General features: G+C 38.9%; 2 protein-coding genes across 7 annotated transcripts in view; one reads left to right on the top strand and one right to left on the bottom strand.

Annotated features, from left to right (window-relative positions):
• CEP290 (centrosomal protein 290) overlaps positions 1-2,716 on the bottom strand; it is a 52,905-nt gene extending 50,189 nt beyond the window's left edge. For 4 of the 5 annotated variants that reach the window (XR_009820526.1, XM_062015982.1, XM_062015989.1 and 1 more), the window contains exons 1-2: positions 2,381-2,716; positions 366-422 (exon numbers count right to left, since the gene is read on the bottom strand). The gene's annotated coding sequence lies outside the window, so the exon portion shown is untranslated. The remainder of the gene's footprint in view (positions 1-365; positions 423-2,380) is intronic. The other variant, XM_062015992.1, reaches the window with a different exon arrangement.
• A 37-nt stretch (positions 2,717-2,753) lies between these two features.
• Positions 2,754-16,044, top strand: part of TMTC3 (transmembrane O-mannosyltransferase targeting cadherins 3) — a 39,068-nt gene continuing 25,777 nt past the window's right edge. Inside the window, exons 1-5 of one of the 2 annotated variants that reach the window (XM_062015994.1) lie at positions 2,808-2,854; positions 10,480-10,647; positions 11,772-11,883; positions 12,462-12,678; positions 14,035-14,253. In XM_062015994.1, coding sequence (XP_061871978.1) covers positions 12,490-12,678; positions 14,035-14,253 — 408 coding nt within the window. In that variant the 5' untranslated portion in view covers positions 2,808-2,854; positions 10,480-10,647; positions 11,772-11,883; positions 12,462-12,489. Of the gene's footprint in view, positions 2,855-10,479; positions 10,648-11,771; positions 11,884-12,461; positions 12,679-14,034; positions 14,254-16,044 lie in introns of both variants that reach the window. The other variant, XM_062015993.1, reaches the window with a different exon arrangement.

Below are 16,044 nucleotides of genomic sequence, written 5' to 3'. Positions count from 1 at the left end.
CAACATTTGTGACATGAACAGTGAAGATCAATCAAGACACAGATGAAACCTCTGTTTTAACTTCAATATCCTTCTTTTTTGCCCTTCTCTCTCAATGTAGTATTTTTATGTTAATGAACAAACATAACTGGCTGCACTTTTAACTAGATCTTACAGTCGTAAAATCATTATTTCTAATATTTAAAACACAACCAACATCTGCTTTACCTATAAGCATCCATTTCTTGATAGTAATTTCTAAGATATTAAACTCTCACATTAAATATCCTTTTGTTTAGAATACTTGAATTGATAAAGGACAGTAAACATGCAAACTGACAAAAGTCGTATCAGAAAGTCGTGACAAGTTTTGTTCTATTGCTTACCTACTGGTTGCTACAGGCCACAGTGAGTTCTGGTATACCTTAAAGTCAATGCAGTATCTGAAAAAGGTAGATGGGATTAGAAGTCTTGGATTATACTATTCTGTGGAGCTGCCTCTAGCCTTTAATATCAATATTTCAAAAATTAGATTTTGACAAGTTTAAAACAGAATATTTTTTATTCTACTTATTGACCTAAAGTACGAATATGGCATAAACAGTTACGAAAATGAAGAAAGAAAACATGGCAGGGTCATCTATTTTATAGAAAAAAAATCAAGCCCAATCATTAACTGTAACAACGCTCTATGCTGAGCATAGTATTTTGAGATCTATTCATCATTTAGTGGTTTAAAGACTCAACAACTGAAACTTCCTTCCTTAATGAAAGGCTGAACTGGTATTACTTTCCAAAAAAATATGCCCAAGTAGTCTGAAAGAAGAGCTGTAAGATGTTGAAACCCAGCTGTATGCTTAACGGGCGATAAAAATCAACCTTTCCTTATCTTTTCTGGATACTTGAACTACTTGAGAGCTCCCCTGTATTTACCATTTCTTCAGTGTTTGCAAAATATTTTAGAAAAGACGTATTTCATATAATCCATGACTTTGTAAAGATGACATCATATACACATTTTTGCTTTGCCACGCACAGCAAAGGAAAATATGAGAAAATCACATGTAGGCATCTACTAATCTTGGCACTCCTTCAGTTAATTGACTGTTACTTGATTTCATTACATACCTGTTTAAGGATGAGGTTTAAAATATAGTATTTTTTTCTTAGACAATGAGATGTAGGTATCATGGTATCAAATGCCCGAGAATCAAAAATGTTCTGAAAGCAAATATAGCAACCTTACTACCATTAACCTTTTCCTACCTTTCACCTCTCAATGCTGTTTTTCTCTTAATTCATAATGTCTTAAGAAAGTGACAGTCCTAAAATTTTATCCAAAAGGAGAGGCAGTGTTGGGTGACCAGCTACAGTAAGGCATGGAGTGATATAGTAAGCATGCAGTCTATTCCACAATATGTAGATACTTAAGGAGAGTAAGAACGAACTTAATTAAATGAAGAGTTTTCCATTATAAAATTTAGCTGATCCCTCAACTAGAACTTGTGGCATTAGTTGACAGATGATCAGTGTGGTGAGACGCTGAGATCATGGCTCTACAAGAGTGTGAAACAGATGTGCATTTGACATAACCCAAGACATGCTTGACTTACTCCAGGAATAAAACATACATAAAATAGCCATAAGTTACAAACTGCAGCAAGGGCTGATAGAAAAGCAGGTCTGATGGGCATGTTGAAGTATTATCAGAAGTACAATAATGTCTTGTGCTACCTACAAGCACCCATGTAAAGATGATAAGTTATCACAGTGAAAGTAAGCACTGGCAGGAATAGCTGTTCTTTTTCTATGAAGATGTGTATAATATGTACACAGAGTCAGATATATTTTAATAGGACTGAACACCAAGAAGTATAGTCACGTGAGAGACGTGCTCTGCTAACTCTGTATTACCAGGACTAACCAACTTAAGATACTTCTAATTTTCAAATTGCTTTACCCAGATTAGTTCTCAACAACTACCTCCACAGACCACTACATCTTAAATATAAAGCTGCAACCAAAATAGGACCTTGCGGAGAGTCCTCATTTTCTTCCAATTGGTAGATGCAAGCCCTGGGAATGATTTAGCAACAGACCGCAATCCCTTCAGGATGCTGCTGAGACGAAATTTTGCCTTCATTTTATCTGTCTCTGCTGAATTAACATGTTGCCTTATTTGGCGTCCACCTTCACAGCTGAGGCCTGAACCGAGCGCAGACACAGTGGGCTGTCACCTTCTCCAGGCACGGCGCTGAGATGATACCCGCGCAAGCAGCTTCTACTTCGGAGAGCCCCAGAAGCTCAGCCCCGTCCCGCCACGCCACCAGCCCCGTTGCCCACTGTGCGCGGCGAGCGCAGCCCGCCCCGGCTTTGGCCTCTTCCTCAAAGCAGCCCTCACCCGTTGACCTCACCGCTGCCCGAAACCGGCGGTGGCGGCGGAGGCCGCTGCTAGGCGACGCCATCAAACTCTCCCGCCGGTTCCGCTCCCGGGGACCCGGATACTCGTAGGTGCTCTCGCGGCACCACAGGCGCCTGGGTGTCAGCCGAGCGCTCCCAATCCCAAGCTACTGCACGGCCACACAGGAGGCAAGACCGAGTCTCGATCGAGAGACTCGCTTCACCGGGGTCCGGCGCCGAGCCGCGACCCCCACCCCGGGCGGTGGACTGCGCGTCCCAGCGTGCCGCGCGGCGCCCCTGGGACCACAGCTCCCGGCATGCGGCGGGGCCCGTCGCCCCGCGGGGCGGTTTCCCGACGGCCTCTGCTGTGCGGAGGGTGGTGGCGGGAGGTGCTGTGCGCAGGCGCTCTGGGCGGCGGCGGCGCGAGTTGTGGGCGGCGGCTGGAGAGGTGAAGCCGCTTCTTCCGCGGCCTCAGGTAGGGTGGATAGCCGTGGCGTTCCCCCGCAGGCGCGGTCTGCAGCGGGCGGGAGGTTCGGGTCGGGCCAAGTGAGGCCGGGCTGGACTTAGCTGCTTGCCACGCTAGTTTCCTGCGGCGGCGGGTGGTACCTGTCCTCAGACTGCCAGTTCGGCCTCATCCCTGAGTCCTCCGCGCTTGGAGAGCGCCGGGGTCACGTGCGGCCTCGGCCCCTGACCACGCTTCCGCGCCGCTTGAGCGGGGCTCGGGCCCGTTGCCTTGTTTAAGTCTTCCCGGCGGCAGCCGCTTGTCCAGCTTTCTCCGCCTTTCCCCGCACCCTGGTCTTACAGTTACTGCCTCGCCCCAGGGCTGTGGGCGACATGCTCCTTCCCGCATAACTGTCCGATTCGAGGGCTGCAGCACTGCCTAGATGTGCGTGCGCTTCATGTCTGAGAATATAATAGTCGTGGCCCCGAAGATAATTTGCAGAGCATGCAGGAAAAGATCTCGTTTATAAACTACTCGAATTCACTGAGTACTGGTTGCCAGCGAGGAAGTCTTGAGTGGTGCTATGGGAGTTTCAGATCCTGTGTTTCATCTAAATGAGTGTGAACACAAGTTTTCAAGTTAGGAAAACCAGGAACCGATTTAAAGCATCTGGATATTCATTCAACAGCTGTGGAGAGCCATAGAGGATTTGCCTTTTTTTTTTTTCTTAATAGAAAAAGAAAGGTGGTTATAATGTCATCTTTTACTTTTGCCTTTTTAGGGATTGATCATTGTTTTCTTTTTCCTTGTAATTAATTTCTTGATTAGAGTTAAAATTTAATGAAGGCTGACAAGATGCAAGATGTTTCGCACTCCTTATAGTTACATAACCAGTTTCAATCATGGCATAACTCAATTCTTGATTGAAAGTAAAGACTTTTATACCTCAGACAGAGATTGGTTAATTATAGCTCTCTACTGACTAAGAAAAGCAAACTTTGTAGTTGAGGAAGGGAAAGAGACTGGATTATATTTCATGAATGGTAAACATACTAAAAATAAGGCTCGTTATGGTTAATTGCAAAATAATGATTTCTTAGCAGGAGTGACTTTTATAAGTGGAACAGGTGATACCCAGAGAATAATACTGTCTTGTTACAAGATGAGCTTCCAGGCAACGGATCTTCTTATGACAAAAAAAAAATAATCCATATAGAAAAATATGTAAAATATAGGAAATATGTAATACAGCAGATAGAAAATAAAATCATTTATTTTAAGATTCTTCTGAACAATAACTCTTTTTTTTTAACCTCTTAATGAGATTAACAAGCTAGTAAGGCCAGTATAGCTATTTAATGTGCTTTATTTAATGTGCTTCATCATTTTTAATTGTTGTTCTGTTACTGTATGAACAGAAAATAAATTATTATGCATATTGGTAGTGAAACTATTTGGTTATGATTGTGTAGTGTAGCTAATAAAGAAGGATGATGAAGAACTAAAGGGGCTTTTGAGGTGGACAGAAATTAAAAAAAGAGTTAAAAGAACGGAAATATTAACCCCCCACACAAAATGAGAGGGTTTGAAATACAGAACGTCTTGGAGCAAGTAGATTAGCTTTTCTTTGGTTCTGCATCATATCTAATTGCATGACAAACTTTATATAAGTGGATCTTCTTTCAGTGAGAATACATGCCTTCAGTTCTGGATCCAAAGAACATTTTAGTTGCATAGTACAAAGCTTGACCTAGCCTCATAGAAGAGTTAGACATCCATATTAAACCACAGTCTTCATGATGATATGCCATTTCAAAGATCTAATATAAAAACTTCAATATGAAACGCTTAATGGAATGTTATTAAAAGTACCGCAAGAAGTCATATACAGACCAAGCATACTAAATAAGGACACGCATAGCAGAGTCTAAAGGCTGTCTTTTGAGTTTATACCACCCATGTAGCTTTTGTTACTTTATTCTTTGGAGTTAACAAACATGCAGTTTCTGCATGTATTTCTAGAACACTGAGAATGTTGATCAGCACGATTTCAAGGATATTATTTTTGCATCAGAGACCTATGAGGAAACAAATGACTTCTAAAAATTATTTTATTAGTTATTCTAAATGTAAAAGATATTATTTTATTACTGTCTGAATGTAAGGGAAAAAAAAATCCTTTCTTTCCCCCCTTAAAAAACCCAAAGCTTCTGAAAGTTTGACTTTGAAGTGTGAGATCCTGTTAATCATTTTAAGGTATAAAATACCTTAAAATACAAACATTACTTATGTTGTTTGTATTGAACGATTGTTGCACCAATTGCATTGAACAAAATGAAGTTAAACCCGTTTTTCAATTGTTTTATGTTTTGATTCGTGTTTATACCCTAAAAGGTCCCACATATTAGTTCAGCTTCTTGGTTACCCTCAAGATCTTTAATCTTCCCTCAGGAAATCTTTCTTCCAGCCTGCAGTGGGCAGTCTGACTTCATGTCAGAGCTGGCATTCCTCATCTGTTTGATCCTTCAGAGCTGTATGAAGAGAAGGCTGATGGCTGTTGCCTTCTTGGGGAAAGGAGAGTACTTCAGATTAGTCCCCTTCCTGCAAATCCTGTAGAATTTGCAGAGGAAGGTTGCCACAATAAAACTTTTCTTGTTATAATTGATCTGCTCTAGTATTGTCAGCAAGATAAAAAGGGAATCTAGGGATGATTTTCATTCTTCCTCCTCTCATCTTCCCAAATACTGCTTGCCTTCTCATACAACTCTGCAGCCAAGTTGCTTCATACTGGAGTTGTACGTTGGAGTGACATTTTTAAGAGAAGATAAATTTAAAGGCCGTGTTGGAAAGACAACGGAAACAAAACTATGTTCATAGTAGAAAGCAGCAGAAAGCATATTCTGTTTAGCCAAGAGTAAAAATACAGACAGGGTAACAAGTAAGCAAGGCAAATTGGGACATGAGCAGAACCTCAAAAGCTGAATTAAAATGCAATTTTGAAGTGAGTATACAATGGGGTTTGATAACACATTATGTACGTGTCTGTTCAACCAACGTTTCAGTTCAACCAACAGCTCTTAGATGAACTTGTGACCTGTTTTAAAACCATTCCTAGATTTTTTTTTTACAGTCCTTTGCTTTCTCTACCTTTGATAATCTTACAGTTTTTTGTGTGAACTTTAAGCTATTCAGAACCTTCAACAGTTATCAAACTATACGTCTCCACCCGTAAATGAGATGCATGACTCTGTTTTTGGCAACTCTTTTGTGTATGTCAATGTCTATGTGTATGCTGGCTTTAGATTTCCAAACAGGAGATTGGGAAGCCTACATTTTATGATTAGATTTGGGACTAAATTAGTTTGTTTTCCCAGCTTTTCAAGAATCTGACTGATCTGTATTCAGATCACTTGGTTTTTGTTTCCAACAGACGAATTAATATAACACAAAATTAAGTTCCTCAAGATTTATGTAATAATTATGTTTCACATTGCAACTCCACAGTCACTGACACAACAGTGTCAGACTTGACTCACTGATGTTTATATTGTCATGCCCAGTAGCAGTTTGATTACAGATGAAAACAGTAACATCTTAAAATGACAGAAAAGTGTCCAGATACGTTTGTAATATCTGTGACTATTTAATAAAATGCAAATGAAAATATTCTCCAAACGTGAGATTAAAAAAATATATATAAATATTTAGGATGTAATAACTGCTGCTCTGTCATGGACAGTGAATAAGGTGAATTTTTTTAAAAGTTTTCAGACAGTTTAAACTTACTTTCAAAGTACTGTTTGTAACAGTAGCTGCATATATCGATAATATGTCAACTAAACTGTGTATTTTCAGAAGTAATACAAGCCTTCATACAAAAACCGGAACAGGTTAAAACTTTGCAGTTCTGAAATCTGTTTGAGATGAATTTTAATGATCACATTTGTTCCTGTCAGTTTTTGTGGAAATCCTGAGCAGAATTAGGTAGATTGTATAAGCTTTTACCCATACAGAACTGCCATGGTTTTCAAAATCTATTACTGTCAATAGCCATGTCTTATTTTCTAAAGAAGAAAAAAATTACTTGCATAGAACATTTTCTTTGAAGTAGGATTGTTAGTTATGCCCTTCAGGGTGTAAAAGTGCTGTTACCCAGTAGAAGAAAAAAATGGAAATGGATGTTTAGGTTTCGAAAGTTAAATAGTAAGATGTGCCTAATCAACACAAATATATTTGCTCCTGCAAGGGTCTGTTGTTGATGTAAGGTGGCAGATGGCATGTTTGTTAGGTGATAGTTAATTATGGAGTGCTACATAGATGTTGCATATTTAAGGACTGCAGATGTATACCTGCCTAATTATATACTTCCTAATTTTCCTAAATTCATATGGGCAGAAAATGGCTTCCACATTCACAGACCTTCCAACTAAGGATACTCTTAGAACATCATTATGCTCTTGTTGCGTTTAATTTTTTTTCTAGACTACTTTTGGTAGAGAAAAAGTTTGTTTTCCTGCTTTTCTCAAAGTGATAAGTTGTTAGGGATTTTGGGGGATTGGTTTGTTTGGAGATTTTTTTATACTTTACTCATGTCTGTAATTCTTGAAGAAGACTGGGTGAACTGATAGATAGTTCTCTGGAAGCTGGAAGAGGAAAGCTACATGCCTGTAAGCCAAACCTGCTTTAGAGCTCTGGTTCTTGTCTGTCCTTTCCACTTAATGCCTCTGTATGCACATAAAAACAGTACAGCACAAAGTGCAGATTTCTGTGCCAAGCAGCTTGAGAAAATTAGACTGATGATCATGTGTTTTGTACGGCTTGGACATTCTGATTTTCCGCAGTTGGCTCTCATGGTCACATAATCTCACAGTTCTATCTCATAAGACTTATCATACTACTTACCATTTTTAGCTGTGTATTCTTTATGACATGATCAAATGTTGTTGTAAATTAAAATATCTAAGAGAAAACTTAATAATAAAATACGTGTCTGTCCTGATTTCCTCCAGTCAAATGAGGACTCTGTGGCTGTTCCATAGGTCATGAACTGGCAGTCATGAAGCCCAAGGGATGTTTAAGGTATCTCATGGACAGTCTTACAAACTGTGAAAGTAGCAGGTAGGTGAGAGGAAAAAATAATGTGAGGGACAGTCAGTCTGTTTACATGTATTGGAACACTTAATGATGTGGTTCTCCATTGCAGCAAACCTAACAAACAAATTATTAGGCAGTTTTTTGCAGGTATTTGTCAACACATCCATCAGTGGGAGGGGTAGAGTATTGGCAGTTGGAAAAATGTACTTTGGTTGATAGCAAATTTCAACATATATATTGTGCTGCAGGGGTAATGATATATCCACTCACTTGAGGAGCTCAATCATACCAAAGCTTCAGCAGGCTTCTGCTCATCTATGATCTATGAGCTTCTGCTGGAGCTCAGGAGAAAAAAGAGAATTTATGATCTTTGGAAGAGGGTCAGGCAGCTCAGGAGGACTACAAGGATGTCCCTATCTCATGCCAGGAGAAAATTAGAAGGCTCAAGGCACAATTAGAACTTAAACTGGCCACTGCTGTAAGAGACAAGAGAAAAAATTTCTATAAATATATTGGAAACCAAAGGAGGGCTAAAGGTGTAATCTTCATCCTTTAATGGATGCAGAGGGAAGCTTAGTCACCAGAGATGGGGAAAAGGCTGGGGTAATTAATGCCTTCTTCACCTTAGTCTTCAGTAGTAAAACTGTTCTCTGGGTACCCAGCCCCCTGAGCTGGAAGACAGGGACAAGGGAGAGAACAAAGTCTTCTCAGTCCAAGGGGAAATAGTATGTTACCCACTACTCCACCTCAACACACACAAGTCTATGGGGCTGGCTGGGATGCACCCAAGAGTGCTGAGGTAGCTGGCAGAAGTGCTCATCAAGTCATTCTCCATCATCTACCAGCAGTCCTGGTCCACTGGGGAGGTCCCAGTGGACTAGAGGATGGCAAATGTGACACCCATCTACAAGATGGGTCAGAAGGAGGATTCTGGCGCATCAGCCTGACCTTGGTGCCAGGGAAGGTTATGGAGCAGATCATCCTGAGCACCCTTGTGAGGCACATGCAGGACAAGCAAGGGTTCAGGCCTAGTCAACATTGGTTGTGTAGGGCAGATCCTGTTTGACCTATCAGATCTCCTTCTATGACAAGGTGACATACTTAGTAGATGAGGGAAAGGCTGTGGATGTTGTCTTCTTGGACTTTAGTAAGGCCTTTGACATGTCATCCTCCTGGAAAAACTGACTGCCCATGGCTTGGATGGACCTACTCTGTGTTGGATGGAAAAGTGTCTGGATGGCTGGGCCCAGGGAGTGATGGGGAATGAAGTTAAATCCAGTTGGTGGTAGGTCACTAGTGGTGTTTCCCAGGGCTCAGTACTGGGGCCTCTTCTGTTCAATATCTTTACTAATGATCTGAATGAGGAAATTGAGTGCAACCTCAGTGAGTTTGCTAATGACACCAAGCTGGGTGTGTGTGTGGCCAGGAAGGCTCTTCAGAGGAACCTGGACAGGCTGACATGACGGGCCAAGGCCAATTGTGTGAAGTTTGATAAGGCCAAATTCTGGGTCCTGCACTTAGGCCACAACAACCATGCAATGCTACAGGCTTGGCATGGAGTGGCTGGAAAGTTGCCTGTTGGAAAAAGACCTGGGGATGTCAATCAAACATGAGCCAGCAGTGTGGCCAAGAAGGCCAGTGGCGTGCTGGCTTGTATGAGAAAAAGTGTGGCCAGGAGGACCAGGGAAGTGATAGTCCCCTCTGTGCTCAGAGCTGGTGAGGCTGCACTTTGAATACTGTGTCCAGTTCTGGATCCTTCACTACAAGAAGGATGTTGAGGTGCTGGATGTTAAAGGTGATTGTTAAAGGTGATTTTTTTTTTCTAAAATTCTCAACTAGGTTTCTGTGATACTGGACTGGCTATTTAAACCTGACTTTTGATGTAGCTAAAATCTTAGTGTCTTTATGCCAGAGAGTTCTTTTTCATTCAAATGTAAACAGTATTTTCCCTACAGTTGGCATGCAGGTACATGTATCTCTGTCAGGAAACTGTGATTAGTAGTGGTGTAAAATTAGAGTTCTAGGTAGAAGAAATACTAGAAGTTCAGAGCAAAACAGAAGTCTTGCAAAGGTTTCAGAATTGCTTTGAATGAAGATAGGTAAAGTACCTGTGTTGAGATTCGGTCTGTGTACAGAAAAGATAAGTAAAAACCTAAAGAAGTAGTTGAGAAGCTAACAGATAAAGTTGATTTTGATGTGATGCTCTATTTAGGAATATATCATCATTTTTTTATATCTTTTTTTTTTTTTCCTGATTGGGTAACAGAATCAGTTTCTGAAACAGGATTGTTAAAGAATTACTCAGAGTTAATCTTTGATAGGCAAAGCAGTATCTGCCAGGGCTTGCTGCTTCAACCAGTGTAGTAACCTTATATTGTTAATAAAGAAGTCTCAAGTCACCAAAAGCCTACACACCTTGAGATGCTCTTTCTTACAGGAAAAATGTAAATAAGCATTACTGTTAGTTCTGTGGGGCAGTATTATCTTGACTCATAAATTTTTGGAACACGGTATTTAAAAAATGTATGCTCACTAGTTGGAAAATCGTTACATGTTCTTTGTAGGTCCTTTTTGGGTGTCACTACTTCTCAGAAGAGCTAGAGGACTTCAAGGAGGAGGAAGTGTAGTGTTCAGAGGCTGTGCAAACCAGGAATTTTAAACTCTGTTTCTAGCAGTGAGAAACAGCAGTTTCTCCTCCTCCATATTCTTTGTGGAGGAACTAAAAAGCTTTGGTGAGTTGAAGTTCAAAATTGAGCTGTCGTGCGATGTATTCCTGCAGTATCCTTTGTTTTCTTTTTTACAATAATTTCTCCAGATACCAAGAAGACCATAAATATCTTCAGACTTTATCTTGGCTTAGTGTTTTAAAGTACTCTGATCCAGCCTGGCAAAAAGGTGTATCGGCATTTTTTAACATTTAATGTTTGGTTATGGTTTGGTTTTTATTTGGGGGGGTTGTTACAAAAGTGATGGCAGCTTTGAAAATAGACCTTTTCTTGGTTGAAGTAACATCAATAGCTAGTAATCCAAGTACTACAGAAGAAAAAACCACAACCTTCACTGCCATTACGTAACACTGAATGGACTGGTTTGATGCCTTTAAAATAATCTTTGTCCAGGTTAGTTTAGCTGCTGCATCTTGTTGTGCATGTACTCCTTCCTGACCAATTTTCTTTTACTACTAGTCATGAGAGGTGATTGTCATACTCTGAGGCCCAAGCTGCAAACCACAACAGAGATTAGCTATCTGGATAAGATATCTCTTGTGGCCTGTTTATAGAGGACTTAAACCTGAACACAAAAGCCAAAAGCAACAGACCAAAGCAAAAAAGAGTCACCAGCATTTTTTAATTTAGGACAATAAAACAGGCAATAACTTTCAAATAACTTATCAGCTTTGACATATGAACCCTGATAGACCATAAGTCTGGTGTTTTTTGCATAATTATGGATCTATGTTATCGAGCCATTATCAGTTCTGTGTCCTTACAGATGTTATCCCTCTCTGGTCTTGGGGGAAATCCGATCGCTTTTGTTTGATCATCTCTCTTTTTTTCTCAAAACTAAGTCAGTGTTCAGCTGTCTGTTGCCTTTCAGTATCTGTGGTCCCAACAATTGACAGTAATCTGTACTGGTTCAAGCAGTGGTCAAAAAGAATGCCTTTGGCCTGCAGTTGCCCTCTTCCAAGGCAGAAGAGTGTTTGCAAACAACTCAATACATAGTCATTTCACCTTTTGGTCAGGTCACCCATACAGTAGTTTTAAATTATTTGTAAAACTGTTGGTTTAATAATTTCCAGGATTTAGGAAGTTTATGCAAGGTGAGAAAAAATAACGTGCTATTTTTCTTTGGACAGGACTCTCATGAATACTCAGTGCCATTGGAGCCATTTGCAATGTTGAGAAAAAAAATGACCTTTTCATGAACTTTTATGAAGGATGCAAATGAGCAAAGTATGAGCTTCAATGGTAAGTTTCTCTTTTTATTATTACTAATGTCTTTCTTTACATGTTCTTGAATACCTATATTAAGTTATTCGAGTTTCCTGTTCTTTAGAATGTTTGAATTTTTCTTAAATTGCTTTTGAAATATTTTGATATACACCTTTAAACCTAAAAACCATGAGTAATTAACATACTGCCTTTTTGGTAACCTAGCGTTCTGTGTCTGTATGTTAAATTACTCAGGGTTCTAGAGAACCTAATTTTGATAATTCTCCAGTTTGCAGCATCCACTTGAATTGCATAGGTGTCTGCTAAAAAAGATATTACAGTTTATCATCATTCTCCTTTTTTTAATAAAACATGAAATTTTGTAGCGTATTCAGCTTGTGTGAGGACTTTTTAAGGGTGAGACTTTTACAAGAGTATTTTTCTTAAGCACCTAGATTGTGTAAGATGAATGAGGCTTGAGGAAAGCTTTCTAACTTACTGATTTTTAGACACGTAGTGTCATTAACTTCTAAGATATTGGATGTTTTAATTTGATTTTATCAAGTTTAGTTTTTAAGCAGTAATACTGCTTAAGTTTCTGTCATCTATTCCAGCTTTTGTCCATGAAAACTCTTAGAGAAGATGGCTGATGTAAGCCTGAAGGAAGCAGCATTAATAGTTGGCGTGGTAGCAGTCTGCTACTGGAACAGTCTCTTCTGTGGCTTTGTTTTTGATGATGTTTCAGCGATTTTGGACAATAAAGATTTGCATCCTTCAACTCCGTTAACAAATCTGTTTCAGAATGACTTCTGGGGCACTCCAATGTCAGAGGTAAACTATGAAATACTTTGAGGCAAATGGAAAACGCACCTTGCAGAAAGTTTTTACATTTATTTTCCCTAATGTGGTTTTAACAGGATAGTTTGTTCCTGGCAGAATTTGTTGATGTTAGTGTTTTGTATTTTAAGATCAGGAACACATGTCACTTCATATTCTTTCCCATTTTCCCTTTTTCTGCAAAAGCTACGTATTGCCATACAAAGGTATTTATTTCTAACTGAAGTCTAGAAGGGAATATAACTCTTAAACAGCAAAGCTACAAGTTAGAGAATAGGTGTTGTATCCATTAAATTGGAGAAATTATGTTTGTCTGATTTCAGAGATTTTTGTTTGTAACCCATGTAAAGTGGCTGTGTTTTTATCTGAAAACAGCTGCATTGGCATTAAAGTCATTGATAAACATTGTTGATGCCGATGGCTGAAGGATTTACCTGTAATTTGGAAGGTTACACATGCTGCCATTGCTGAGCAAATGAATATAAATTCTCTGACAGTCATAGTTTTTTCCCCATCAAGGCTCTGATTAGTTCCTGTGAGGTGCTAATTGCTAGCTCTACAAATAGACTTTGATACATAATTTTCATATAACCCTTTAAAGAAAGCTTCCTGACTTTTTTCATATACCATCTAGTCCTGTATTCTTTGAGAGTAAGTGGGATCCTAAACTCCTCTCAGTAAAATTTGTAGTACTTTTCAACATGCTTTTACTCCAAAAGTACCCTAACCACGTGGAGCAGGAGAAAGCTGTCTTACTCAGGATTGGTTTTGCACTTAAACCCAACTGAAAGTCAGGTTAATTGTACCTAAATGAAGTCAGATTAATTTGATCGTTCATGGCTTTTAAAATACTTTTTTCCTATCTTCTGTTTTTGTCTGTGAATGTGCAGTTTGGGTTCCTATCCCACACCCTCTCCTCACAGTTTTTTCTTACATTTTCTTCCTCTGTTTTGCAGATGTATTCAGCAAAATATCAACAGGCTGTGGGTAGACAAATGCATTTAGGAACAGAAAGATGGTTTTATGTGTACTTTCTAAAAGGGTTTATGAATAGAGTATCTTGACAATGTAGGCATATTGAAAATATGTAGATAATACCTTTAGCTGAGCACACCAAAATTTTATTTTATAAAAAGCCAATCTAAAACATGAAATGGCAAGGAAAGTACTTGACTGATGCATTGAAACCATGGAAGTAAGAAAAAAAGTCGAGTTTCCATTTAATTCATTAGATTATTTTGGTTTCGTTTTTTTTTTCCTTAGTGTTACTGAGGGAGAAGTCATATATATGCATAGATGTTTAGTCTCTTTGTAAATTGTTGGTGATTTTGTTTGTTTTTTTTCTTTTAGGAGAGGAGTCATAAATCTTATCGTCCCCTTACAGTTCTTACATTTCGCTTAAACTACTTGTTCAGCGAGTTAAATGCAGTTTCCTACCACTTCCTAAATCTAGTCTTTCATGTGGTGGTTTGCATAGTCTTCCTCAAGGTCTGTAAGCTTTTTCTGGACAACAAGAGCAGCATAGTAGCATCCCTGCTGTTTGCAGTGCACCCAATACATACTGAAGCGGTACGTATAGCTGTGGTGTGCTTAATTTGTTCAAGCTGTATTAACCTTAAATTTCATGCAATTTGTGTCTGTTTATACATAGTAACTCCCAGAAGTGTGGCATTGTACTTACTATGCCCTTTGCAGTAAGGGGTGGAAGTGGCAAACTTCACTGATTGAAGTTGTTTGGTATTCCATGCAGCTACTCAGAAAGAATTAAAGAAACATTAATTTAGCTATTTAAAAATTTATATCTCTGCTATGAACATTTGATTTCATTGAGCTCAATGAACATTGAGCCTTTTATGATAGGGGCTACTTTAGCATACATAGATAGTTGTGTTGTGATGATTCATCCAGTATCGTATTTTTCAAATACTATGAGTACCTCTTTCTTAGTTTCCAGAAAGACTAAGCACTCTCCTCTAACTAATCACCAAGACTGTTCCATCCACTTGCTTTTATGTCAATATATTTATTTCACCAGGACTTTCTCTAGGATTGTTGTTGCTCTGCCCAGGTTAGGGCCTTCTTGTTTGAACCTTCCAGTTTTGAACATATCCAATGCGAATCATATAATCATTTCAGTTGGAAAAGACTTTTAAGAGAAAGAGTATGTACATTTCTCACCTCTTATATTTACCTTTCCTTTGAATCTGGAGGAGTTCTTCGCTGCCATGAAAAGCACTATTTGTACAAGCTGTCCGATTATATACTTTTTAATGGTCAACCGGGCTTTGCAATGTTGCGGAGTAAATGAAGACTTATGACTTGTAGCTGCTATTAATTACATTTGTTTCCATCAGAAACACTGATAGAGCAGATCTGTGGAATTCACTGCTCTGATTTCTGCACTACATAGGTTGGTTGGTTCCAGTTCAAATGTACTGCAAAGCCCATTCCTAGTCTCTCTTTAGCCAATTTTCAGAAAACTGTAAGGTATCTTAACCTTTTGCATCTTTGGAAGTGGTATCCCTTTTTGTTTTTAATATGTGTTTTGTGGGGAGAAGGGTGATGTCTTTTGATACTAGTAAAAGGAGTAGGGTTTGCTCTTATGCTGTATTTTTTTACCCTGATTTGGACAAAGAGTTTGCATCATTCTTATTCTCTGAAGACACAAATCCCCGTCGGTAGCAATTCAGAAACCCACATCTTTGTATTTTAAGCAAATCTTTATAGGAATTAAGTTCATAAGGTTTATAATTGCCTTCTATTTGAACTACCAGTATGTCTTTGCTAGAAGTTTTTAGGGGCATATTGAAAAATGCAGAAGTTAAACATCTGAAAACTTTTGCATACTTTTGTGCTCGAAAACACAAACCTCCATAAAATCCTAGATAAAATATGGGTTAAAAAACAATTTTATGTCATTTAATAGTTTAATTTTGTTTTGGTTTCTGTTTCTTTGAAAAATCGTGCTTTGAGTTTCAAAACTTGACTTTGCTTCTTTGTAGTAAATTTAGTATCTTGACAGGAGCATTGACAAGTTGCTAGTGACTTTGATTAGTGGTTTGTGGCTTAGATCCTTCTATGTAATTTTATCACTCTCAGTCGTAATATGGTGATTCTTTTTCAGCTTCAACTGTCAGATTCAGTATGAGATGACATATCCCCGTTTCTTTTAGTACTGTGCAACAGAGTTAGCAAAAAGTATCATACAAATCCTATAAAACACTGCCTAATGAGACCTTATTGTGTAAGGCAATGTCACAAAGTTATGAAGCAATTTGGCAATAAGTATGTAGTCCCCGATATTAGCCACATGAGGGCACTTTAAGACTGTGCAATTGATACAACTTGGTATTGTACTTT

The sequence above is a fragment of the Colius striatus genome, chromosome 1 (assembly GCF_028858725.1).
Source record: "Colius striatus isolate bColStr4 chromosome 1, bColStr4.1.hap1, whole genome shotgun sequence".
NCBI lineage: Eukaryota > Metazoa > Chordata > Aves > Coliiformes > Coliidae > Colius > Colius striatus.
The sequence above is the reverse complement of the archived record's forward strand: the minus strand, read 5'-3'. Positions and strand labels throughout refer to the sequence as shown.